Source organism: Mustelus asterias, chromosome 6 (genome assembly GCF_964213995.1).
Source record: "Mustelus asterias chromosome 6, sMusAst1.hap1.1, whole genome shotgun sequence".
NCBI lineage: Eukaryota > Metazoa > Chordata > Chondrichthyes > Carcharhiniformes > Triakidae > Mustelus > Mustelus asterias.
Genome location: NC_135806.1, coordinates 34,532,660 through 34,560,307, shown reverse-complemented (window position 1 = coordinate 34,560,307; position 27,648 = coordinate 34,532,660). Strand labels below are relative to the sequence as shown.

Genomic DNA, 27,648 nt, shown 5'->3' with positions numbered 1-27,648 from the left:
CGACCTGGGAAAAAGCTTCCCACCATTCACCCTATCTATGCCTTTCATAATCTTATACACCTCTATTAGGTCACCCCTCATCCTCCGTCTTTCCAGTGAGAACAACCCCAGTTTACCCAATCTCTCCTCATAACTAAGCCCTTCCATACCAGGCAACATCCTGGTAAACCTTCTCTGCACTCTCTCTAAAGCCTCCACGTCCTTCTGGTAGTGTGGCGACTAGAACTGGGCGCAGTATTCCAAATTTGGCCGAACCAACGTTCTATACAACCGCAGCATCAGACCCCAACTTTTATACTCTATGCCCCGTCCTATAAAGGCAAGCATACCATATGCCTTCTTCGCTACCTTCTCCACATCTGACGTCACCTTCAAGGATCTGTGGACTTGCACACCCAGATCCCTCTGTGTATCTACACCCTTTATGGGTGTAGATACGCACCCTTTATGGGATAGAAGGGAAGCTGGCGAAAGATGTTAACATGAGGCTAAGAACGGGAGAAGCATAGAGGAAGTTTGGCTTGGTGAGCTTGGGGAAGTGAGCTAATTTAGAGGCAGCAGATCGGATGGTCTCAAATTTAGTGACAAGCAAGTCCATGAACTCCTTACCATTGTTGATGAGGGTGAAAACGAGAGAGAGAGGAGTTTAAGACGACGCTTTGCCATCGTGAAAGGAAGCACGAGATTGCCTTTGTATTCCAGGGTGACCCTGTAATAGTGAGTATCTTGGGCAATGAAAAGCAGGATCTTAAAGGTACTTTATGGTCTAGCCAGATCTGGTAGCGAATGGCTAAATCGGTTATTTGCCTTATCTATTAAAGTCTATATCCCTTGCACTTACGGGAACAGAAATAAGGGATGTACACCCTGGAAAGGAACCAGAGTGAGAGAGAGTAATTCTTTGAATGAGGTTTGGGGTATCAAAGGCAGAGATGCAAGTGTGGTTGAGTGCTTTGTGGCTGCAGAAATGTTGTCCAGCTATGTAGATATACATCAAATCAAATAATCCCCAACAAATTCAAGATTTATTTTGGCTAAGGAAGTTTCTTAATTGAAATCGTATTTAACAGAAATCATATTTAACAAGAAGCTCCAGGGGGGAGGGGGGGAATGCATAATAAAAAGTAACAATGACTATAACTTGAGGCAGCAATCAAGATGTTGTAGTTCCAAGTGACTTGTATTTCATATCAGCAGTCAAATCCATTTTGCTCTTGTGCTAATCACAGGGAAATAATTTCCACTATACAAGCATTTGTTTAGCTTTTATGCACAGAAAAGCCACAGCTGTACCACAAATGTCAATTTCTATTTATTTTTATTGCAGTTGGTTGAGGGGTACGTTGGCCATGATACCAGAACAGTGCCACTATCCAGTTTCATATCCTCCTCTCGTAATTCACTAGACCTGTGTGTTAATGAATGGTTGTCATTCTAACAAGCATAATGGATATTGAATAATGTACAAATTAGCTTAACTTAATTACCTACATACCACTTCCTCAATTTGCATAGTCAACTACATTTGTATCTTTATGCTTTTGCAATCTGTTTTGCTCTATAAGATTATCTCTCTTTACTGTCTTTTTAGGACCATTATTGAATGGGCAGAATCACATGATCGAGGTTGTGGAAAATTTAGTGCAGCTAAAATGGAGGACTACATATTCAATGATATGTGCATTAAAGTTGGCTATCCTTACTTATATTGTCATCAGGGTGACTGTGAACATGTCATCATCATCACAGATATCAGGTAAATTCATAAATTTTGGGCACAGAATTGTTCTGAAAAAACACTAGTAACTTCAGAGCACAAAGGGTTATTTGTGCTGTCTTTACATACTGTTCTGCAGAAAGAAATTTAAAGATCGATAAAATTCATGAAGTGAGTTACAGAATTAGCTTGGATACTCACAAGAATAGTTATTAACCAACTGAAGCTCCAAAGCACTCTTCTACCTCAGGTTATTTTCCCTTTTGGATGGCATCACAGTATTTAACTCTTTTGCTTCAGTTTATTGGAAATGAGACAGAAAATTAATGCTGCTATTTAGCTAAGCTGAGTACTTGTATTTGTATTTATAATTACTTTTTGTTGTCTCAATTTGAATGCAGGTTACTGGTCAGAACATGTAACAATAGGCATGAACTGGTTCCAAATTGAGTTTGATTGCTATATTTAAAGAAAAAGGTTGCTTATGTCAGAGTGATTATGCTCCCTTGGCCTGTATAAGCAACTAGCGAGACACCAAATGAAATATGCCACAGCCATGATAATTTTTTTAAGGCAGAAACATGTCTATAGTGTTTTGGTCATATATAGATAAACTCTATTTTGCTAGCTTGGTTCATGGTGATTACTGCAGCAGCTATTTTTATTTAATTGGATGCTACTTATTTTCTGTCTGTTGATGAATTAACATTTCTCTAGTTTGGTTATTATATTGTGAGAAATGAAATAATTTACTCTTCTCAACAATCCAACATTGAATTTCAGGAATAGTTCAATCCCGAAATGGGTTTTTATAAAAAGAGATGATTGTGTTTAGAGAAGTCTTTTCTTTTCTGCCCTTCTCCTATTCTCTTGCAACCTGAAATTGATTGGATTCCAGAGGTGCTATCGATCCTCCAGCACCCTACGTATTCATTGTTTTCAAACTTGAGTATCGGTACTAAATATTGTTGGGGAGACTTGATTCTTTCCTCACCTGACATCCACGTGTATTTGCTCCTTGCAGGGGTAATTGGTTAGATTTCAAGAGCAGGGCCTGGTCTATTTCCCTCCTTAATTGAGGGGCACAATCAGATGAGATCAGATTAGCTCTGCACGTTGAGAATAAAACCTGGGATGTTCCTGGTCAGTATGTTGAATTGCTCAGTGGATAAACTCTCCAAACCATCAGGACCACATGGAAGAATTTATGCTGACTATCTTAACATTTTTGTTTGTCTTTCACAAAACTTAACGACAAGATTACCGTGGGGTGGCACGGTAGCACAGTGGTTAGCACTGCTGCTTCACAGCTCCAGGGACCTCGGTTCGATTCCCGGCTTGGGTCACTGTCTGTGTGGAGTTTGCACATTCTCCTCGTGTCTGCGTGGGTTTCGTCCGGGTGCTCCGGTTTCCTCCCATAGTCCAAAGATGTGCGGGTTAGGTTGATTGGCCATGCTAAAATTGCCCCTTAGTGTCCTGGGATGCGTAGATTAGAGGGATTAGCGGGTAAAATATGTAGGGATATGGGGGTAGGGCCTGGGTGGGATTGTGGTCAGTGCAAACTCGATGGGCCGAATGGCCTCTTTCTGTACTGTAGGGTTTCTATGATTTCTAAGATTGTTGGCTTTATTTCACAGTTCTTCTGAAAGAGGCCATTGATTTTTTTAAGATCACGTTGCCTTTTTATTTGTTCAATCCTTCCTATCATTTGAACCGTGCATCCTGTTTAGCTGTAAACATAATTTGGACTATCTATATCCCGAGAATACAATTAATATCAGTCAATGGTTGACCTAGCAGTTAGGAAGAAGAAAGGCTCATATTGTGCTTTGAGAAATGCCTTGGAAAAACTTCAGAGATGACGCATTATGTTGAAGTGCAGTAAAGTAATTCACTGTTAAAAGGAAGGAGAACTCAGGAGATGTTAGAATTCAAAAAGAAGGTACAAAAACTAGCATAAGGCCACTTTATCTGAATGCTCGTAGCATTGGAAACAAGGTAAATGAGTTGACAGCACAAATCATTGCGAATGAGTATGATTTGGTGGCCATTACAGAGACATGGTTGCAGGATGGTCACGACAGGGAGTTAAATATCCAGGGATATCAGACTGTTCGGAGGGACAGACAAGAAAGTAAGGGAGGTGGTGTAGCTCTGATATTTAAGGATGACATCAGGGCAGGAGTGAGATGATGTAGGTTCTATGGAAAAAAAAAGGTTGAATCCATTTGGGTGGAAATTAGAAATAGTAAGGAGCAAAAGTCATTGATAGACATAGTCTATAGGCCACCAAATAATGACATCATGGTGGGGCGAGAAATAAACAAAGAAATAACTGATGCATGTAAAACTGGTACAGCAATTATCATGGGGGATTTTAATCTACATGTCAATTGGTCAAACCAGGTCAGTCAAGGCAGCCTTGAGGAGGAGTTCATAGAATGTATCCGTGATAGCTTCCTTGAACAGTATGTAATGAAACCTACAAGGGAACAAGCTTTCCTAGATCTGGTCCTGTGTAATGAAACAGGAATAATCAATGTCTTACAGTTAGGGATCCTCTCCAAAGAAGCAATCACAGTATGGTTGAATTTAAAATACAGATGGAGTGTGAGAAGGTAAAATCCAATACCAGTGTCTTGTGCTTAAACAAAGGAGACTACATTGGCATGAGGGAGAAGTTGGCTAAGGTAGACTGGGAGTAAAGGCTTTATGGTGGGACAATTGAGGAACATTAGAGGACTTTCAAAGCAATTTTTCACAGTGCTCAGCAAAAGTATATATCAGTGACAAGGAAGGACTGTAGAAAAAGAGATAATCAGCCATGGGTATCTAAGGAAATAAAGGATGGTATCAAATTGAAAGAAAATGCATACAAAGTGGCAAAGATTAGTGGGAAACTAGAGGATTGTGAAACCGTTAACGATCAGCAAAAAGCCACGGAAAAAGCTATAAAGAAAAATAAGATAGATTATGAGATTAAACTAGCTCAGAATATAAAAGTTTCTACAAATATATAAACTGAAAAAGAGTGGCTAAAGTAAACATTGGTCCGTTAGAGGATGAGAAGGGGGATGTCATAATTGGAAATGAGAAAATGGCTGAGGCATTGAACAGGTATTTTGTGTCGGTCTTCACAGTGGAAGGCAATGGCAGGTGAGGACCTAGAAACTATCATTATCATGAATGAGGTAGTGTTGGGCAAGCTAATGGGGCTAAAGATAGACAAGTTTCCTAGCCCCAATGGAATGCATCCCAAGGTGCTAAAAGAGATGGTGGGGGAAATAGCAAATGCACTAGTGGTAAATTCGCTGGACTCTGGGGTGGTTCCCACAGATTGGAAAACAGCAAATGTGACGCAACTGTTTAAAAAAGGAGGTAGACAAAAGGCAGGTAACTATAGGGCCTCATTGAATGTTTTTAAGGTAAGGATAGATAAATTTTTGAACAGTTAAGGAAATAAGGGTTATGGTGAGTGGGCGGGTAAGTAGAGCTGAGTCCACGAAAAGATTAGCCATGAACTTATTGAATGGCGGAGCAGGCTTGAGGGGCCAGATGGCCCACTTCTGCTCCTAGTTCTTATGTTCTTATTATGTTCTTATGTCGGCACTAACTATTTTGTCGACAAGATTCCAAAAAAATGCAATGACCAAATCAATTCAGTGAGGAAAAATGTACAGTTCACAAGACAGACGTAACCCATCTGTTATTACAAGTGGGGCTCTTTAATGTTTCAGCGGGAGTTTCTGCTCGGTTGTGCTTATTTTTGCACAATTCATCCAGAATCAGTCAAACTAGCGCAGAAGATCGTGAAGTTTCAAGGGCAAATTTTGTTTTGATGAGGAGGAATTCCTCCTTTTGGAGGGTGATTTGTGTTTGGAATTTTCTTCCACAGTGAACAGTGTAGGCTGGGTCATTGAATATGTTCAAGATCGAGTTAGATTTTTGATAAAGTAGTGGAGGTTAATGGGGGGGGGGGGGGGGGGTGGCGGGGGGCAGACAGGAAAATGGAGTTAAAGCCACAATCAGATCAGCAATGATCTTATTGAATAGCAGAGCAGGGTTAAAGGGCCGATTTGCCTACTCCATTTTGTATGTTACTATAACTAGTAAACTAATATAATTAGTAAATAGTTCTGTATAGATTTTCTTGTCATTTTCAAGTTACTAGTGACTGGTCGATTAGGCATTGATTAAAATGTTTTTTTGTGGCAACCTATTTTCAGCTGTAGCAATTAAATTACAGGTTATCACTCTTAAAGATAGCGAGGAATTTTTTTGAAGTCTTTTTAAAATTCTGTTCTAAAATACCCAATTGAGTTGATTCATGTTGGATTTTATATCTACTGATATGAGTGGAAACTTCAGGGGGAATAAACTTGCCATAACTAGTGTTATTTTGGATGTAAATTGCACCAAGATTATCAAAATGTGAACCTGTGTTTCTCTAGGCAATGCAGCAATCCCCTGCATTGCATACAAGAGGTAGGGATACTATTTTGCCTTGGAGTAGAATGTTCACAGAAGCGTTACCTGCTTTAACTGGGTCGAGGTCTGGGACTGACATGGGACCAGTGTTTTAAAATAAGGATGGATAACACTGCTAAGTAGGTAGCAGCATTGAGAGATCTGCAGCAAGTAGAAGTGTTTAATAAACCCTAGGGAATTTGCCAGAAACCAAGGTGAAGATAATTTTGCTTCAAGACTGACTTGTTGCTGATGCTAGATGCGGACTTTCTGAGTTAGTAATGCTGATATTTTTCGGGTGTCAGTTGGAGTTTAATTAGATTTGGGGAATGAAATAGAAACATAGGAAAACTATAGCACAAAACAGGCCCTTCGGCCCCACAAGTTGTGCCGAACATATCCCTACCTTTTAGGCCTACCTATAACCCTCTATCCTATTAAGTCCCATGATAGAAACATAGAAAAACTACAGCACAAAATAATACCTACGATTTAAATTGCTTCTTGTTCCAATATACTATATAGTTAATTCTACTTAAGGGTAAGGAGAGAAGACAAATCTAGTGAAATAATACAAAATTATTTTGGTGCAGCTGAGCTACAAATCTAACAAATCCAATTACAAAATGTTTTTTTAAAAATTATTTTTCTCTCATTTTGTTTTGGAATCTCCTAGTAAAGTTGTTTCAATATCACATTAAATTTATTTTCAATGGAATTATTGCATTTTCATTCTAAAGATTTAGAATACTTAACTTGCATGAAAAACATCCATACTTTTATACGTTGTAGTACATGAGTTTAAGGTATTCACTAAAATGAAGCCGTATGGCGGCACAGTGGTTAGCATTGCTGCCTCACAGCGCCAGGGATCTGGGTTCAATTCTGGCCTCGGCTCACTGTCTGTGTGGAGTTTGCATATTCTCCCTTTGTCTGCATGGGTTTCCTCCAGGTGCTCTGGTTTCCTCCCACAGTTCAAAGATTTGCGGATTAGGTTGATTGGCCATGCTAAATTGACCCTAATTTCAGGGGATTAGCAGGGTAAATATGTGGGGGTTACAGAAATAGGGCCTGGCTGGGATTGTGGTCAGTGCAGACTCAATGGGATGAATGGCCACCTTCTGCTCTGTAGGGATTCTATGATTCTATTCTTTGATTCTATATACCCCAGATTCATAGACCTTGTGCTGTTGGTGTAGAATTAAATAGGAATGGTGAGGTCTACACAGAGCCAGTGGCATTGGGGATCCATTTTTTGCTTCACTGTTCAAGGATCTGAGTAGTAGAATGTGTTACAGTTTGTCAAAAAATGTACTTTCATAACTTATGAGTTCTGAGGTGTTGGCTATCATTGAGTTTCTGGGTCTCTTGGTATTATTGATTGAGAAAATTATGTTGGCCAGACAGTAGAAAAGGTCCCCCTGCCTTTCCTTTTGCTATAGTATCAATAATGTTCGCAGGAACAGACAGGACCAATGTGTAATCTCTCATTTGCAGAACAGTTTTTCTGACAGTATAGTTCTCCATATTGCATTTGAGTGTTTGCCAATCTATATGCCCTACTCCAAGGTATTAGCTTCCCTTCTGTTCTTGCTGTGGGGCTGTTTGATGTCCAACTGCTTACAGACTTTATTCCCTTCAAGTGACCAGACGAAGAAATAAATCGGCCTGCTGGTGGTATAGCAGAAAGCACTGGATATAACATCTCACAGTCAATTAATTAGCATTTATCAATCAGAGGTGTACAGAGTTATCTATATCCACTCACAATTAACAATTGGGATTACATAATGTATCATGTAATGGTATAGTTTTGATTTGATTTGATTTTGTGTGTATGCTGTGTGACTGAGGGCTTGCAATGGAGTTATATGGTCCTTGACTCTTATTTGGGTCTGCTTTAATCAAGACCTGTGGTTTTCTCAGAGTTTTCCCTGTGTGACTGAGTTTTGCAGCTTATGTGATTTTTAAATTTGAGATTATTAACCCTTTCAGTTCTTTTGATACTACTTGTCATCTGAACGATAGCCAATCCCCCAGCCTTCATATTGGGGACGTTAGAATAGAAATGCTTGAACTACTGAAAGCAGTATACAGGATAAAGCAATTCTGCTGTTCCATTTGATATTCTCCCTTAAGCCAGGGAGATCAGATTTTATGCAAAATAAACTCCGCCTCCTCTAAAGTATATTGTTACAGTAATCATGTGATTGTTTTCACTTTTTCACTCTTGCAAGTATTTCGCTGCTTGCAATGTGTTTTCTTGCGAGTAAAGCTGTCTGTCACAACTCTACTAGTATAACCCCCTAGCTAATGGGGAGTAGGAAGTGAGAATAGGGAGTGTAACTTTGTTTTCACAGAAACACAGAATTGTTTTAGTGTAGAAGGACGTCCATCGAGTCTGCACTGGCTCTCCCCTGCTTATCCCTGTAACCTTGCACGTTCTTCTTTTCAGGTAGTAATCCAATTCCGTTTTGAAAACCTTGATCGAGCCTGCTTTCACCACCCACGAGAATAAGGGCAGCACGGTGGCACAGTGGTTAGCACTGCTACCTCACAGCACCAGGGACCCGGGTTCGATTTCTGGCTTGGGTCACTGTCTTTGCGGAGTTTGCACATTCTTCTGTGTCTGCGTGAGTTTCCTCCGGGTGCTCCGGTTTCCACCCACAGGTCCAAACATGTGCGGGTTAGGTCGATTGGCCATGCTAAATTGCCCCTTAGTGTCAGGGGAACTAGCTAGGGTAAATGCTTGGGGTTATGGGATAGGGTCTGGGTGGGATTGTGGTTGATGCAGGCTCGATGGGCCGAATGGCCTCCTTCTGCGCTGTAGGATTCTAAGATTTGTTCCTGACTTCAACCACACTCTGGATGAAAAAAAATGTTCTCATCACTTTTACTAGCCAATTATTTTGAATCTGTGCCCTCTAGTTCTTCGTGCTGTTTTGAGTGGGAAGAGCTTCTCACTTTTTATCCTGTCCATATCCCTCAGAATCTTGAATACCCCTATCAAGTCTCCTCTCGGCCTTATTCTCTCCAAAGAAAACAGCTCCAACCGCTCCAATCTATTTTTATAGCTACAGTTCTTTATCTCTGGGATAATTCTTGTGAATCTCCTCTGTAATCCCTCCAATGCATTCTTTCCTCCAGTATGGCACCCAGAACTGGATACACTACTCCAGATGAGGCCCAACTAGTGTCTTATACAAGTTCAACATGACCCCCTTACTCTTGTACTCAATGCCCCTGTTTATAAAACCCAAGATACTGTGTCCTTTAACTTCTCTCTTAACATGCCCTGCAATCTTCAATGACTTATGCACAGAGACATCAAGGTCCCTCTGTTCCTGCACCACCGTTAAAGTTTCTCCCTTTACTTTATGCTATCTCTCCATATTCTTCCTGCCAAAGTGAATCACCTCTCAGTTCTCTGCATTGAACTTCATTTTCCACTCGTCAGCCCAATCCACCAACATGTCTGTCCTTTTGAAGTTCAAAATTATCCTTATGTTTGTTCCTCGCTCAACTTGTGCCATACTTGAATTTGGAACTTTCTTGCAGTTGAAGTGAGCTATCCTCCATGAACTTGCAGACTGATTCTGTAGAAGTCATAGAAATCATAGAAACCCTACAGTGCAGAAGGAGGCCATTCAGCCCATCGAGTCTGCACCGACCACAATCCCACCCAGGCCCTACCCCTACCCCCACATATTTACCCACTAATCCCTCTAACCTACGCATCTCAGGACTCTAAGGGGCAATTTTTAACCTGGCCAATCAACCTAACCCACACATCTTTGGACTGTGGGAGGAAACCGGAGCACCCGGAGGAAACCCACGCAGACATGAGGAGAATGTGTAAACTCCACACAGACAGTGACCCGAGCATCGAACCCGGGACCCCGGAGTTGTGAAGCAGCAGTGCTAACCACTGTGCTACCGTGCCGCCCCATTCTCTGCATAGTACATTATTAAAATGCTGCAAAACCCATGCTCAGTATAAAGATTTTGTAAGTTTTTTTGTTTGAGGTGTAAATATCCTTAATCAGTCAACACAGAGCTTAACTGTAAACCAAAGTACTTGTACTTGCCCCCCCCCCCCCCCCCCCCCCCCGACCTCCGAGCATAGTGTGCTTTGTGATTATCTGAAGAAGATCAGAAGTGATGTAAACACTAACACTTATTTTATTTGCTGCCACAGAATTGTCCACCGTGATGATTGTCTAGATAAAACCTTGTACCCATGTGTGATCAAAAAACCCTGGATGTGGACTCGGAAGTGTTCAGTTTGCAAATTATTTATAGTCCGGTACGTAGTGCACTGCATTATAATATGTTAAATAATATGTTTTGGATTAATTTTAATAATGCTTCAGATAGGGGCAATAATGTTCTGTTTTGCAAATCAGCTTATTTTCCTTTTGACAAGTCTTGGGTCTGACATCTACAGATACTCCTCGTTATGTTTCAGAATCAACAGCATTGCGAAGAGAGCCACATTAATCAAGTTTAATTGCCTACACTGCAGTACATACACTGTCCCCATGACTTGTACCAGGAGAACTTGGAAAAACATTAGCAGGAATTGGTACTTGAGGGTGTGTGTCAAGGCAGCAAATTGTGTATGAGCTAAGAACCATGTATCTTACCAAATTCTGTCTATCCACCTCTGACCAGTCTACTCAGAGTATTCTGCTGTCAGTGGCTGGTCCCATTAATAGACCTGGCGTTCCATACCTGGTCAAACAGCAAATAACCCCTGCAAAAATTAAGACCTGCCTGCCCAGATTGTCAAAACACTGTTCAAATATGCTATTAACTGGTTTCAGAACCAATTTGACCTGCAAAGATAATTTCAGCTCCAGGAGATAATGTGCAAGCTAGTATGTAATTTAGCCGGAGGCAGGGATACTGTTGTGGCATGGGATATATTCCTCGTTTGTTATCATTCTTCCTGATGCCACCAAGGCACACATGTCAGTAACCAGTCAATGCCATCCTATTATGGCTTTTATATCTAGCTCCTGTAAATGAAGGTGCACTGTTTTCAGAGTTGAGTCTTTGGAACTCTCTTCCTCAAAAGGCAGTGGAAGCAGATTCATTGAATATTTTTAAAGCAGCAGTAGATTTTTGATGAGCAAGGGGATTAAAGGTTATCGGGGATAAGCAGGAATGTGGAGTTGAGGTTGCAATCAGATCAGCCATGATCTCATTGAATGGCAGAGCAGGCACAAACAATGAATGGCATACTCCTCCTAATTTGTATGTTTGAATGTAGTTGCATTGGTGGTCATGTTGTGCAGAGTTTCTCCTGGTCAGCTCCTAGCACTTTTCACTTTTGGCTTTGAATTCCATGCTGCCATAGGGAAAATATTCGAAGCTGTTATTAAAGATTTCTTTATTTCATAGCAGGACACTTAGAAAAATTCAAGATAATTGGGCAAAGCCAACATGGCTTTGTTATAGGGAAATCATGTTGAACCAATTTATTGGAGTACTTTGAAGAAATAACATGTGCTGTGGATTTGCTGCGCTTAGATTTCCAGAAGGTATTTGATAAGGTGCTACAAAATTATTGTGGAAAATAAAGGCTTATGCTGTTGGGGTAACATGTCACAGATAGAAGATTGGCCAGCTAACAGGGAAAAAGAGAGCAGGAATAAATGGGTAATTTTCTGGTTGGCAGGATGTAACAAGTGGCCTGCCTCACAGATCAATGATGGGGTCTCAACCTTTTACAATTTTTATCAATGACTTTGATGAAGGAACCAAAGGTATAATTGCTATTATTTGCTGATGATCCAAAGATAGGTAAGAAAGTAAGTTGTGCAGAGGACACAATGAGGCTACAAGGGATATAAATAGGTTGAGTGAGCAAAGACCTAGCAAATGGAGTATCATTCTGAAAAATGTGAAATTGTCTATTCTGGCAGGAAGAATAAGAAGTTTGGCAGGAGCATATTATCTCAATGATGAGAGTTGTGAGCTTTGACATGCAGAGAGAACTGGGTGTTCCTCGTGCATGAATCACAAAAAGTTACAATGCAAGGACAGTAAGTAATTATGAAAGCTTAGTATAATGGGCGATGGGAGGTGGCGCGCCACTCACTGGTATCTAATGATCCTGCCGTTGTCAATAGGGTTTCCTGTTGAATGCACCTCTTGCTGCCAGGAAACCCGCAACAGGGGTGCGCTGTTGGCAGGACCATAACATCCCACCGTTGTGAATGGCAGCAAGATCTCGGCAACTATTCTTGTTTATTGCGAAGTTATGCTTCAGTTATATCGGGCATTGGTGAGACCACATTTGGAGTATTGGTCCACTGTAGCATTGTATTAAATACTGTCAGTATTAAAAACCATGGTATTGGTCTCCTTAAGGAAAAATGTAAAAGCATTACTGGATTTAATACCTGGAACAGAAGGGTTGTCTTAGGAGGAAAGATTGGATAGGCTAGGCTTGTATCCACTGGAGATTAGAAGAGTAAGAGGCAACTTTATTGAAATATAAGATGCTGAGGCAGCTTGACAGAGTGAATGGGGAATGGATATTTTCTTGCTTGGGAGAATATAGACCCACGGGCCGTCATTTAAAAATAAAAGGTCGGCCATTCAGAGGTGGGAATTTTTTTCTAAGATTAGTGAGTCTTTAGCAATCTCTTCCTTAAAAGGCAGTGGGAGCAAAGTCTCTGAATATTTTTAAGGCAGAGCTAGGTAGATTCTTGATGAACAAGGGGAAAGGTTATCGGATAGGTGGGAATGTGGAGTTGAGATAACAATTGGACCTTACTGAATGGCAGAGCAGGTTCTAGGGACTGAGTGGTCTACTATTTTTTATACTTGCATGTCTATTTAAGAATCCTTATCTCAGGCATTCTCCATAGCTCCATCTTCTCTCTAAACAATGGCATCTGTTCTGTCTGCAATATAGAACCATGGAATCCCTATAGCACAGAAGGCGCCATTTGGAGTTTGCACCGACTTTCTGATAGTATTTTACCCAACCCTCTCCTCCGCCCTATCCCTGTAATCCCACACATTTACCATGGCTAATCCCATCTAACCGACACATCTTGGGACACTAAGGGGCAACTTTATGCATAGCCAGTCAACCCAACCCACACATCTTTGGAGTATTGGAGGAAACCAGAGCACCTGGAGGAAACCCACACAGACATGGGACGAACATGCAAACTCCACACAGACAGTATCCCAAGGCCGGAATTGAACCTGGGTCCCTGACCTGTGAGGCAGTGGTGCTAACCACTTGCCACCATACCACTTTCATTTGTCAGCTTATTAAACTATCTGATGTTATAGAGCTGTCGCATGCACCTATGACAGAAGTGGTTGAGCTTCTTATGGAGGTATTTGTTGGATCATCACATATCTGATTCACACTGTAGCTTTAGCCCTTCCAGGAGAACTCCAGACATGGTCTTAGTTGCTAGACAAATCCAAGATGGATGTAGCAAACTATGCCAGGAACTTTTCATTGAATTCAAAAATTTGCCCAAAGTATTTGACTCAATAGATCATAAGACTCTGTGGATTATGCTCTAGCTGCCTTGGGGTTTCCTCTGGGTGCTCTGGTTTCCTCCCACTCTCCAAAGATGTGCAGGTTAGGTTGATTGGCTACGCTAAATTGCCCCTTAGTGTCAGGGTCTGGGTTGGGATTGTTGTCGGTGCAGGCTTGATGGGCCGAATGACCTCCTTTTGCGCTGTGGGGCTTCTATGATATTCTCTCGTATGTATTAATTACTGTCTGGCTGGAAACTCTTCACTCTCAGTAGCCTCTGTGCCAAAACTAAACTGACCACCAGAGACATAAATGACCTACAGCTTGCAGATGTTTGCAAGTCACTCTCAATATCTTCAATTCTGCATACGGGAAACTCAGCCTGTCCTTGATTGTTGACAAAACAAAACTGAAATTGACCCACACTTGGTCAGCAAAATATTCTGGAAAGTATTGAGCACTTCCCATACCTTAGCATCCACTTCTTTCAAAAGGCTGCCATTGACGAGATTCAACACCACGTCAACTGCGCCAACTCAGCCTTCTACAAACTATAAAAATAAGTGTTTGACAACAAAGGCCATCAGTCAACATAAGTCCCAGTTTACAGAACAGTTGTCATCAGCACACTTCTGAACTGCAATGAGATCTGGACTGTAACAGGAACACATAAGAATGCTAGGAAAATTACATCAGCAGTGCCTCAGCCACATACTCCAGATTTAATGAGAAGCCAGCTCCACAAGCATTTATACCAAGCTCTTGCAAACTTGACTTTGATGCACTGGACACTGTCCAGATGGCCAAAAACCAACTCCCTCGTCAGATCCTGTTTACTTGAGTCTCAAACATCCAAGGACAAAAAAACACTTAAGGCAATCTAAAGTACTCATTGAAGCATGGCAGCATTGACATTAATGACTGGGAGGAGATTGCTGTCAATCTAGAATGGTGACAACTTGTCCATCTAGCTGCATCATGCTTTGTCATAATGCCTTGATGATAATGCAGAGCAGCAGCAGAGATGGAAAATAAACGAGCAGACTGCACTCCAAATCCCACTACCTCGTGAACATTCTGTCCATGTGTCCAAAGGTATGTGGTTGCGAATTGACTGTTCAGTCACATGAAAATCCATGGCAGAAATTTGGGACCTTGAATAGAAGTCATCCAATGACAACCATTCTTTTGGCAGCACAGCCAACAACTATTGCTATAATTGCTTGCAAACTTGTTTTTGATGGGACCTTCTCAGTGTGTTTTTTTTAAGCATGGATTGTTTGTCGTCAAAATGGAATGTGTAAAGAAGAGGTGGGCAGAGCAAGTCTTTTGACAAGGGATCTGATGTGGTGCCTGTTTCTCTTTAAGTTTTGCCTGCAACAAGATGGCAGGAGAATCCTGAGATTTTGCCACTTACAAAATAAAAAAAATCAACGATTTGCAAATTGAATGCACCTCAACTGAAATCACCAAATATCAGTAATCTTATCATGATTGTCTTCATTCTAGTTTTAGCCTTGTGTGGGGGTGTCTGTAGTCTAGACTAGATATCATTCTTGATGACATCTACGGTTTTCACAACAGTTATAGTCTTTTTCTCTTTATGAAACATGTCTGTATGACATGTTGCATGCCTTAATGTTCTCGGTATACAATCAAATGTTGTTTAACCTTTTACAGAGGTAAGCCCAAAATTAAATGGCCGAGTGCACTGCTGTTTGATTTGCAAATTTCAGTTGGAGATCATTGGTTGAATTTTCTTTATTCGGTCAGGATAATATCGTCATTTCTGTTAATTTAAAATGCTAAATAATGAAGCTAAATAAAGAACTCAGACTTGGGTTTGTAACAAATGACAGATTCTGTGATAAAATGCACTCCTAAATAGGTGGAGTAAAGATGAAGAGGTGATATGTTCCATCATGGTTGTGCGGGGTATTGAAAATGGCTATTGCGATCCAAGTATCATTTTCTAAAATTGTGTCATCATTTTCTTTGTTCCAGATGGGTGACCAACAATGATAGTTTTGCCCCCGAGGACCCAGGCTTTTTCTGTGATTTGTGTTTCAGGATGCTTCACTACGATGCTGATGGCAATAAAATGGGAGACTTTCTTGCATATCCTTATGTTGATCCAGGAATATTTAACTAAAAGCAATGCTTAAAGCTATTAAATAATTAATAATATTATTAATATTACTATTAACTATTAATATTAAAGCTATGTCTGTTTCCTGTTGAGGGTTCATTTTTTTATGTTTGACTGAAATTGATGGAAAAGCTTTGACTGCACTATTATAAGTGTGCACGTTGCCAAAGTTTCCACGAGGCCTACATACTCTGAAGAAAATAAGAAATTTTGAACAATGATTAATCATATACAAGTATTCACTTTCTTCATTGACAAAACTGCTTTAAAGACCACTTTTAAATTTCAAAGTATTGTGTTTTAAGCAGTAAACTGAGTAGATTTATGAAGTTGGCTGAACTATGGCTGTGGCCAATCTCGGCTGGAGTTGTGCCTATGTGGTGCTTTCGTGCGACAGTGATACTCAGTTACATGAACCTCCATCCTTAGCGCTCTAATTCATGCTGTCCCACCCATTTTCCCAGAGAATTTCATTTGTGTTCTCAAATTCTTTTAGAAACTGGATAGTGGGTTAGGGTCTTTCAACTTCTGGGACTTGTTTTCAGACCTAACCCAGACTGCTATGAATGGAAGTTGCTGTTTTTTGGCTGTAAGGGGCTGTATGTGAAATGAGTTTGGGCAGTCTTTACCCCATTTCTGATGTTTAACAGGCCCATGAGTAGAAAACTTCTGAATTTGGCACCACTTGCTAACCTTAGGGATCAAGGATTTTTTATTACTGATGAACTTGGATTTGTTCCTCTGAAGTTGAAGCAGTGGATTGTGCTGTACTGTGTATTTAACTGCCTTGCCTGATCTGAATCTTGTTGATGATGGGTGTCTGAAAAGAAAGTGTTCCATCTCTCACCTTTTTGAGCATCAACATTTCAAATTTTATTGAAATATATGTTAATCTTAAATATTTCTTTCTCTAATAACTTATGGCCCTTTTATTATTGGTAGTGAAATAATCCGGTAAATGTAATTTACTGCCAATTCCACACGTCACAATGGGCAGATCGCACTAACCCCAAAAACAACATTTATTAATGAATCATTAACAGTGACAGATTAATTGTTGAGTCCAATTAGGAAAAGACATCTTAAAGTGAAATCATGGTTCCTCCAAAATATGTCTATTAGTGGGGGTGGGGGAAGAAAGGTACTCTACATCATAGACCTTCAGAGCCCAGTGATTTAATTTAGTCTTGGTTAGCTTTGTTTTGCTTCCTTCCCGAAGCAAAGTATTTTGGGGTGGGCAAATGTTGGAGGTGAGTTTATCTTATGGAATAAAGCTATTGAGAATGACTGATGAGGGGCCTGAAGATATGATTTATATTGCACAACTGGACTGAGTTGTCCTAATGACAGGGTCACCGGTTGTTTCCCATAGGTTGATGCCCCTGCATTCTTTTTATGCTATCTTTTGGATGTAAATTTCATTATGTAAGCTTTAACTTTTTAAGTTGGATTGTACCACAACTCCAGTGAGGCTATTTTCAATTGTTTTGTCATGAATGCAAAATAAACTTGGATTTGAAATTATTGCTTGTTTTTTACACTCATGTGATAATGTTCTTGAAACTTTGGGGAAGCTTGTGCAAGATTTTTGTCCTTATTCCCTGGTAGCCATAATACAGGCCTCTGAGCTCTACCTAGTGGTAGAACATGGGTACTGCATTTTTCACACAGAAATTACATACATCCAGGAAGAAATTAATCGAGTAGCGACTACTTTCCTGTGTCTGCATTTTAATTTGAGAACACAACTATGAAAGTCTTAACAAGCTGTTTGTGGTTTGTAGATTGGGCATGGTGATGCGGTATTTATGTCACTGGACAAGTAATCCAAAGATATGGATACAGTACAAGAATCTCGAAGTCAGCTCCATTTGCAATTCCTCAGATATTAAATCAGTCCAGGCCTGCATGCAGCAAACATTTGGAGAACAACCAGCTTTGAGCTGACAGCTGGTAAGTGTCATGCAATGACCATCTCCAACAAGAGAGTTTAGCCATGTCCCTGAAACAATCAGTGACATTCTCATTGCAAAATTCCTCACCAACGTCATTCTGGGTGTCATTATTGACAAACTCAACTGCACCAGAGTCATTAATGCAGTGATCACTGGAGCAGATCAAAGATTAGGTATTTTGCTGTGAATGGTTCATCTTCTGATTCTTCAAAGTCTCCTTGCTACCCACAAAACACAAGTCACTATGTTTGAATACACTCCATTTGCACATCCAATCAGAAAAGGAAGTGAGAGTAGCCCTGCTAATAAAGGATCAGATAAGGACAGCAGTGACGGGGACAAAAACAGAAAATACTGAACAATCTCAGCAGATCTGACGGCATCTGTGGAGAGAGAATAGAGAAAAAGTTTTGAGTCTGGATGACCCTTCGTCAGAGCTGGCTGACGGGGAGTGGGGGGGGGGAAGATGTTTGGTGGTGGGATCATGCTTGGGTGCATGTCCAACAACCTCCAATCTCAGTGCATAATGCCATCCAGGACAAAGCAGCCTGCACACTCCTCCACATTAAATATCCATTCCCCCACCACTGGTTCACCATATTTATACTGTGTACCATCTGAATCATTCATTTGGCAGTGCCTTCTACATGCCTGATCTCCACCATCAAGAAGAGCAAGGGCGGCAGGCGCATGGTATAATACAATCCCAACAATTTAGACATGTATCACTCTTTCTTTGCTGAGTCAAAACCTTGGAACTGTTTACCCAATATGATTATGAAAGTACTTTGACCATGTGGATTGCAGTGGTTCAAGAAGACTAACAATTTCTCAAGGGCTTCCAGAGTTGGGTGGTAAATCCTAGTGGAGCTCATGTCCAAAGAATAAAAATCCAATGCCAAATCACACTGAACATAGTGAACTAATACTGAAGATCATAGAAATCATAGAAACCCTACAGTGCAGAAGGAGGCCATTCGGCCCATCGAGTCTGCACCGACCACAATCCCACCCAGGCCCTACCTCCACATATTTACCCGCTAATCCCACTAACCTACACATCACAGGACTCTAAGGGGCAATTTTTAACCTGGCCAATCAACCTAACCCGCACATCTTTGGCGGGTTATTACACATACTTAAGTTTAATTTCCCGCAATTGCTTTTGAGCTCTTAGAATACCAAACCAGCAAAATAAAGTTTAGCACAAGTTCAAAATGTTCTCAAAACACTTGCATTTTTTTAATAGTAAAAGGGTCATGTAACAAATGAGTGTAAAGGAGATTGTAAAAGTTCTCCAAATGTTGTGTTCGAGTTTAAATTATGTTTAGAAGTGAATGTAGTTACTGGTTCAGCATTAAGTTGAATGCTTATTTCAGATCCTTGGACAAAGTACCTGATTAAAAAATAATTCCTATCAATGTTATTTTTGGTAAATTGAATTCCAATTATATCCTCCACTGTATTTGAACTCAAGAACTCTGACCATCCTTCGGGATGAATCCAGTAATAACCACTGACCTTTGTGCCTGTAAAGTGATAATTGAAGGTGCTCAATGAAACATAGAAACTGGAAGCAGGCGTAGGCCATTTGAGCCTGCTCTACCATTCATTTTGATCATGGCTGATCATTGAATTCAATATCTAGATGACCCTTCGTCAGACCTGGCTGGCGGGGAGTGAGGGGAAGATATTTGGTGGTGGGATCGTGCTGAGTTGGCGGAAATGGCAAAGGATGATCCTTTGAATGCAGAGGCTGGTGGTGTGAAAAGTGGGACATTTTTTAGGAGGACATTTGCCCACCCCAAAATACTTTGCTTCAAGGGAAACCCTATCCTGGTTCTGGGAGGGAGAGGACGGGGTGAGCTGTGGTGTGGGAGATGGATCGGATGTGGTTGAAAGCCCTGTCAACCACAATGGGTGGAAAACCACAATTGGGAAGAAGGAAGATATATCAGCATATCAAGAAAGAGAAGTGTCAGACATGGACCATGTGAAGGTGATAGAGGGGTGGAAATTAGAAGCAAAATTGATACATTTTTCCAGGTCCAGATGAGAGCATGAAGCGGCACCGAAATTGTCGTTTGTGTACTAATGAGAGTTGTGGGAGGGGCTCGGAGTAGGACTGGAACAAGGAATGTTCCACATATCCCATAAAGGGACAGGCATAGCTGGGAGCCATGTGGGTACCCATATCCATAACCTTTTATTTGGAGGAAGTGAGATGAGTTAAAGGAGAAATTGTTGAGTGAGAGAACAAGTTCAGCCAGACGGAGGAAGGTAGTGGTGGATGGGGATTGTTCAGGCCACTGTTTGAGGAAGTGAGGAATCGAGGTGTAGAGGGATTGGACATCCATTGTAAGGAGGAGGTGGTTTGGGCCAGGGAACTTGAAGTTGTTGATATGGCGAAGGGCATCAAAGGAATTACAGATGTAGGTCAGAAAAGACTGGACAAGAGAAGAAGTCAAGATAGGAAGAAATAAGTTCAGTGGGGCAGGAACAGGCTGACGTGATAGGCCTACCGGGGCAGTCCTGTTTCTGGATTTTGGGAAGGAGGTAGAAGCGGGCTGTCCAGGGTTGGGAGACTGAGGTTGGAAGCTGTGGAGGGAAGATCTCTGGAGGAGATGAGGTCACTAACAGTCCTGGAACCAGTGGCTTGTTGTTCAGTGGTGGGGTCATGGTCCAAGGGGAGGGAGGAGGAAGTGTCTGAGAGTTGGCACTCAGCCTCTGCAAGGTAGAGGTCAACAACAGACAACAGCACCACCCTTGTTGGTGGGTTTGATGACAAAGTCAGGGTAGGGAAGAGCGAAATGCAGCAAGTTCAGAAGGAGACAGGTTAGAGTGGGTGAGACTAGTGTTGAACTTGCAGTGGCCCTGGCAGACATATTTAAAATGTCAGTATTCACGGGGGAGGTGCTGGATGATTGAAGGGTGGCTCATGTTGTTCCGTTGTTTAAAAAAGGTTCCAAAAGAAATCCGGGAAATTATAGGCCAGTAAGTTTGACGTCGGTGGTGGGCAAGTTATTGGAAGGTGTGATAAGGGATAGGATCTACAAATATTTGGATAGACAGGGACTTATTAGGGAGAGTCAACATGGCTTTGTGCGTGGTAGGTCATGTTTGACCAATCTATTAGAGTTTTTCAAGGAGGTTACCAGGAAAGTGGATGAGGGGAAGCCGGTGGATGTTGTCTACCTGGATTTCAGCAAGGCCTTTGACAAGGTCCCTCATGGGAGGTTAGTTAGGAAGGTTCAGTCGCTAGGTATACATGGGGAGGTAGTAAATTGGATTAGACACTGGCTCAATGGAAGAAGCCAGAGAGTGGTTGTGGAGGATTGCTTCTCTGAGTGGAGGCCTGTGACTAGTGGTGTGTCGCAGGGATCGGTGTTGGGTCCATTGTTGTTTGTCATCTATATCAATGATCTGGATCATAATGTGGTCAATTGGATCAGCAAGTTTGCTGATGATACAAAGATTGGAGGTGTAGTGGACAGTGAGGAAGGTTTTCAAAGCTTGCAGAGGGATTTGGAGCAACTAGAAAAATGGGCTGAAAAATGGCAAATGGAATTTAACGCAGATAAGTGTGAAATCTTGCACTTTGGAAGGACAAACCAAAGTAGAACGTACAGGGTAAATGGTAGGACTCTGAAGAGTGCAGTTGAACAGAGTGATCTGGGAATACAGGTACAGAATTCCCTAAAAGTGACGTCACAGGTGGATAGGGTCGTAAAGAGTGCCTTTGGTACATTGGCCTTTATAAATCGGAGTATCGAGTATAAAAGTTGGAGTGTTATGGTAAGGTTATATAAGGCATTGGTGAGGCCGAATTTGGAGTATTGTGTACAGTTTTGGTCACCTAGTTACAGGAAGGATGTAAATAAGGTTGAAAGAGTGCAGAGAAGGTTCACAAGGATGTTGCTGGGACTTGAGAAGCTGAGTTACAGAGAGAGATTGAATAGGTTGGGACTTTATTCCCTGGAGCGTAGAAGATTGAGGGGAGATTTGATAGAGGTGTGTAAGATTTTGATGGGTATAGATCGAGTGAATGCAAGCAGGCTTTTTCCGCTGAGGCTAGGGGAGAAAAAAACCAGAGGGCATGGGTTAAGGGTGAAAGGAGAAAAGTTTAAAGGGAATATTAGGGGGGGCTTCTTCACGCAGAGAGTGGTGGGAGTGTGGAATGAGCTGCCGGATAAAGTGGTAAATGCGGGGTCACTTTTAACATTTAAGAAAAACTTGGACGGGTTCATGGATGAGAGGGGTGTGGAGGGATATGGTCCAAGTGCAGGTTAGTGGGACTAGGCAAAAAATGGTTCGGCGCAGACAAGAAGGGCCAAAATGCCTGTTTCTGAGCTGTAATTTTCTATGGTTCTAGAAGAGCAGAGAAAGTAAGACGGCTGATTTCACGCCGACAGTTCTTGCTGAAAGGATCAAGAGCAGGTAAGAGACAAGAGGGAGGGGTCCAGATGGAGGGAGAATGCTGGAGGCAGTTGAAAAGATCTGTTGAATGGGAAGACGACTCCTGTCCAAAGAAGTGAGCATGGAGAGGAAGAGTTCAGTATCATGTTGAGCCTGAAATTTGTTGAGGTGAGGATGTAAGGGTACGAAATAAAACCCTTTGCTGAGTGCAGCATATTCAGCCTCAGAGAGGGAAGGTCAGAGAGTATGATGAATACACAGCAAGGGCTGGGGTTAGAAGAGATGTGGTCCAAGGAACTGGAAGGGATGGAGGATCCCAGATGGGCATTGGTATCAATGAGTTTTTGGAGCTGGTGTTCCTTAACACCTGAAAGGAAGAGAAAAAGTTTCATGTTAAGGTGTCGTCGGAGGAGACGAATGAAATGAAACTGGTGATAAGGGCAGCTTTGAGATAGTGAGTCGGTGCCGCTGTAGAGAGATATCAAGTGTGTGCAAAAGCGGCGCATGGTACAGAGTGTGGATCACAGAATGCAGCAAGAACAGCAGTTCGAGGAACATTATATGTCCTGGAGATATTTGTAATCTTGGGCGGATTTGAAACACGAGGGGTGGAACTTCATTTGGAATCCACGTGGGGTGAGTCGGTGCAGACTCGATGGGCCGAATGGCCTCCTTCTGCACTGTAGGGTTTCTATGATTTCTAGTTCCAACAGTAGTGTCAGGGACCTTGGCTTGGAAGATAAGGATGTTGAATAATATGGTAGAGTTGAGGAATAGCGAGCTAAAAACACTGGTAGGAATAATTAAGAGGCTTAAGGTGCGAGGGGCAAGGTTTAAAGGAGATGTGGCAGATTTTTACACAGAGAGTAGTGGGTGCCTGGAACTCGCTGCTGGGAGAGGTAGTGGAAGCGGATACGGTAGTGAATTTTAAGGGGCGTCTTGACAAATACATGATTAGGATGGGAATAGAGGAATATGTAGGTTAGAGGGATTAGTGGGTAAACCTGTAGGGATATGGGGGTAGGGCCTGGGTGGGATTGTGGTCGGTGCAGACTCGATGGGCTGAATGGCCTCTTTCTGTACTGTAGGGTTTCTATGATTCCATGAATATGGTCCCCAGAAGGGTAGAGGGTTTTAGTTAAGTCGGGCAGCATGGTCAGTGCAGGCTTGGAGGGCTGAAGGGCCTGTTCCTGTGCTGTAATTAAACCCTCAAGCCATAGCTATTCTATTTGGACAGAATATTCATTAATAAATAAGAGGATCTTGTAACAAAGGCAATAATAGAACAAAGAAAATTTGTTTTCTTCTGGTAGTGTGGCAACCAGAATTGAACACTATATTCCAAGTGTGGCCTAACTAAGGTTCTATAAAGCGGCAACATGACTTGCCAATTTTTAAACTCAATGCCCTGGCCGATGAAGGCAAGCATGCCGTGTGCCTTCTGGACTACCTTCTCCACTTGCATTGCCACTTTCAGTGACCTGTGTACCTGTTCACCCAGATCCCTTTGCCTATCAATACTTTTAAGGGTTCTGCCATTTACTGTATATTTCCTATCTGTATTAGACCTTCCGAAATGCATTACCTCACATTTGTCCGGATTAAACTCCATCTGCCATCTCTCCGCCCAAGTCTCCAACTGATCTATATCCTGCTGTATCCTCTGATGGTCCTCATCGCTATCCGCAAATCCACCAACCTTTCTGTCGTCTGCAAACTTACTAATCAATCCAGTTACATTTTCCTCCAGATCATTTATATATTACAAACAGCAAAGGTTCCAACACTGATCCTTGAGGAACGCCACTTGTCACAGCCTTCCATTCAGAAACGCACCCTTCCACTGCTACCCTCTGTCTTCTTTGACTGAGCCAGTTTTGTATCCACCTTGCCAGCTCACCTCTGATCCCATGCGACTTCACCTTCTGCACCAGTCTGCCATGAGGGACCTTGTCAAAGGCCTTACTGAAGTCCATGTAGACAACATCCACTTTCCTACCCTCATCAATCATCTTCGCAACTTCCTCGAAAAACTCGATCAAGTTCGTGAGACATGACCTCCCCTTCACAAAACCATGTTGCCTCTCACTAATACGTCCACTTATTTCCAAGTGGGAATAAATCCTGTCTCGAAGAATCCTCTTCAATAATTTCCCTACACCGATGTAAGGCTCACGGCCTGTAATTACCTGGATTATTCTTGCTACCCTTCTTCAACAAAGGAACCACATTGGCTATTCTCCAATCCTCTGGGACCTCCCCTGTAAGAAGTCTCACAACACCAGGTTAAAGTTCAACAGGTTTATTTGGTAGCAAAAGCCACTAGCTTTCGGAGCGCTGCTCCTTCGTCAGGTAAGTCAGGTAAGGCATCTCCACATCATGACCTCCCCTGTAGCCAGTGAGGATACAAAGATTTCTCTCAAGGCTCCAGCAATTTCCTCCCTTGCCTCTCTCAGTATTCTGGGGTATATCCCATCAGGCCCTGGGGACTTGTCTACCTTAATGTTCCTCAAGAACCCCAATACCTCCTCCTTTTTGATCTCAACATGGGTGGGTGGGGGTGGGGGATTTGAATCTTCAGATAGACTGGACAGACCAAATTGGTTATAGTACTTTAGAGAATGAGTTCTTGATATACATTTGGGACACTTTCCTCGAACAATATGCCATGGAACAAAGGAACAAGCTATTTTCGATCCTGTCTTGTTAAATGAAACAGAGATAATTAGTAATCTCATAGTAAGCTATCCTTGGGAAGAATGATCATACTTTAGTCTGAAACAAGAGTCTTGGATTTCAATAAATAAAGCCAATTGTGTTAGGGTGTTAGAGAGTTTAATAAAGTAGACTGGGAAATTAAATTTAAAATTATAATGTTAGATGGTCAACTGTGAATATTTAAAGATGCATTTTATAATTCTTAACAAATCTACATTCCACTGAGAAAAACGACACAGGAAAAGTGTGTTTTGGAGACGTGATACGCAGGACAGACTAGTTAAAAACGAACAGAGCTTTATCAATAAAAGCAAATTACTGCGGATGCTGGAATCGGAAACCAAAAGAGAAAATGCTGGAAAATCTCAGCAGGTCTCACAGCATCTGTAAGGAGAGAAAAGAGTTGACGTTTCGAGTCCAGATGACCCTTAGTCAAAGCTTTGACAAAGAGTCATCTGGACTCGAAACGTCAGCGCTTTTCCCTCCTTACAGATGCTGCGAGATCTGCTGAGATTTTCCAGCATTTTCTCTTTTGGTTAGAGCTTTATCAATTGTGTGAGATCTCTTCCATGGCTGCTGCTGTTCTTTCTCACTCTCTCTTTCAACGCTAGGTCTATTTCATTTTGATGCATACATTAATATAGCATGAGCTAATAGGAATGAATACAAACTCACAATATTGCATTCCCCTTAACTTGAAGGTGACAAACAAGTTCAATATGAACAATAATAAATAGGTCAGTCACTGTTAATAAGTCAAACCACCTGGAGATCATCGCTCTCTGAATTGTTGGTTGATGGTGAACATCTGGTGTCTTCACACTGATGGGAATCTCTGGCATTTTCATCTTTGCACTGACATTATTGGCGGTGTGTTTAACCGGTGTTAACATAGGAATTAGAGGTTGGCTCTGCCATCTGAACAGAAGGTGAGGTGTTGCTTTCCTCAGTGGTTTCTGATAGTGTAGGGGTTGTAGGAAGGTTCAAGTTAGGACCTTAAGTCTGATTCTAAATTTTCAACAGGCTCCATATCTGGCGGATCTGTTCTTCCAGCCAATAGCTGCTCTCTATGTCTCCTCCAGATAATGCCATCTCTTGGAAAATCTCAGCAGGTCCTCAGCATCTGTGAAGAGAGAAAAAAAATAACCTTTTGAGTCCGGATGACCCTTTGTCAGAGCACTCATCATCTCTGACGAAGGGTCATCCAGACTTGAAACATTGGGTTTGAACGAGGTGTTCTGATAGTCCATTAGTAGCAGGTTGATATGCTGTGGAAGTAATGTGTTGAATACCATTCTCTTATAGGAAGTTCTCAAATTCCTGCAAGACAGACTGAGGTTCCTTGTTATTTGCCAGCTGTTCAGGATATCCAAAGTGACTAGTCTTCTCAGATGAGGTCGATGTCATCACAGTGACTTCTGGCAATTCGATGTATCAACCATTACTAAGAACAGATGTCCTTGAAAAGGTCCTACAAAGTCCATATGCACACATTGCCAAGCCTCTTCAGGCCACTCCCAGCAATTTCTTACTGTCACACAAGAAGAACATCTTCTAGCTTTCTACTCAATTTCTGCATCCAGACCACCAGAAATACTGGATATTTCCTTCTTGCTATGACTCCGCAATGCACGTTTCCTCAACGGTGGTGGAATAAGCACTCTTGGGCCTCCATTGAAGTTATCCTGACTGTACTGACAGCTCCAATCTCCTGGAGTAGTAGGGTTTCAGGTTCAGTGTTAGTCCTGAGGCCTTTCCATGTAAAAGCACATACATCACTTCTGAAAGCACAGGTCACTCCGAGTGTGTTTTCTCACTTGCCTAGAAGTGACAGGTACAGTGCAGAAGATGGACATTAAGCCCATCGAGTCTGCACCAATCACAATCCCACCCAGGCCCTATCCCCATAACTCCATACATTTACCTTAGCTAGTCCATCTGACACAAAGGGGCAACTTAGCATGGCCAGTTCACCTAACCCGCAAATTTTTGGACTGTAGGAGAAAATCGGAGCACCCGGAGGAAGCCCATGCAGGCACAGGGAGAATGTGCAAACTTCACACAGACAGTAACCCAAGCCAGGAATCGAACCCAGGTCCCTGGCGCTGTGAGGCAGCAGTGCTAACCACTGTGCCACCGTGTTGTCTACTTGTCCAAAGTAGAAGATATTCCCCATGGAGCAGTCTGACGAACTGCCTGGCAATCTTAAAAATCTATCCGCATTACGAAGTGGACTTCGTTGTCTGCTTTATGTTCTAAGTATGTGCAGACAAAAGCAATGCCCGTCTTAGCACTCTGCTTGCTGAATTTGACGGAATTCCTGTGTCTGGTCCAAAAATGGTCGTGAATGGACGGTGATTCATCAGCAATGTAAACTCTCTCTGGCTGTCTGATCGAACAGTAAGAAGTTTAACAACACCAGGTTAAAGTCCAACAGGTTTATATGGTAGCAAAAGCCACACAAGCTTTCGGAGCTCGAAGCCCCTTCTTCAGGTGAGTGGGAATTCTGTTCACAAACAGAGCTTATAAAGACACAGACTCAATTTACATGAATAATGGTTGGAATGCAAATACTTACAACTAATCAAGTCTTTAAGAAACAAAACAATGTGAGTGGAGAGAGCATCAAGACAGGCTAAAAAGATGTGTATTGTCTCCAGACAAGACAGCCAGTGAAACTTTTTAGCCTGTCTTGATGCTCTCTCCACTT

At 41.9% G+C, this 27,648-nt stretch overlaps 1 protein-coding gene across 3 annotated transcripts in view; it reads left to right on the top strand.

Moving 5' to 3' along the window:
* Positions 1-17,373, top strand: part of snapc3 (small nuclear RNA activating complex, polypeptide 3) — a 56,029-nt gene extending 38,656 nt beyond the window's left edge. For 2 of the 3 annotated variants that reach the window (XM_078214164.1, XM_078214163.1), the window contains 3 exons: positions 1,592-1,756; positions 10,383-10,490; positions 15,705-17,373. In XM_078214164.1, coding sequence (XP_078070290.1) covers positions 1,592-1,756; positions 10,383-10,490; positions 15,705-15,852 — 421 coding nt within the window. In that variant the 3' untranslated portion in view covers positions 15,853-17,373. The remainder of the gene's footprint in view (positions 1-1,591; positions 1,757-10,382; positions 10,491-15,704) is intronic. The other variant, XM_078214165.1, reaches the window with a different exon arrangement.
* Positions 17,374-27,648: the final 10,275 nt, after the last annotated feature.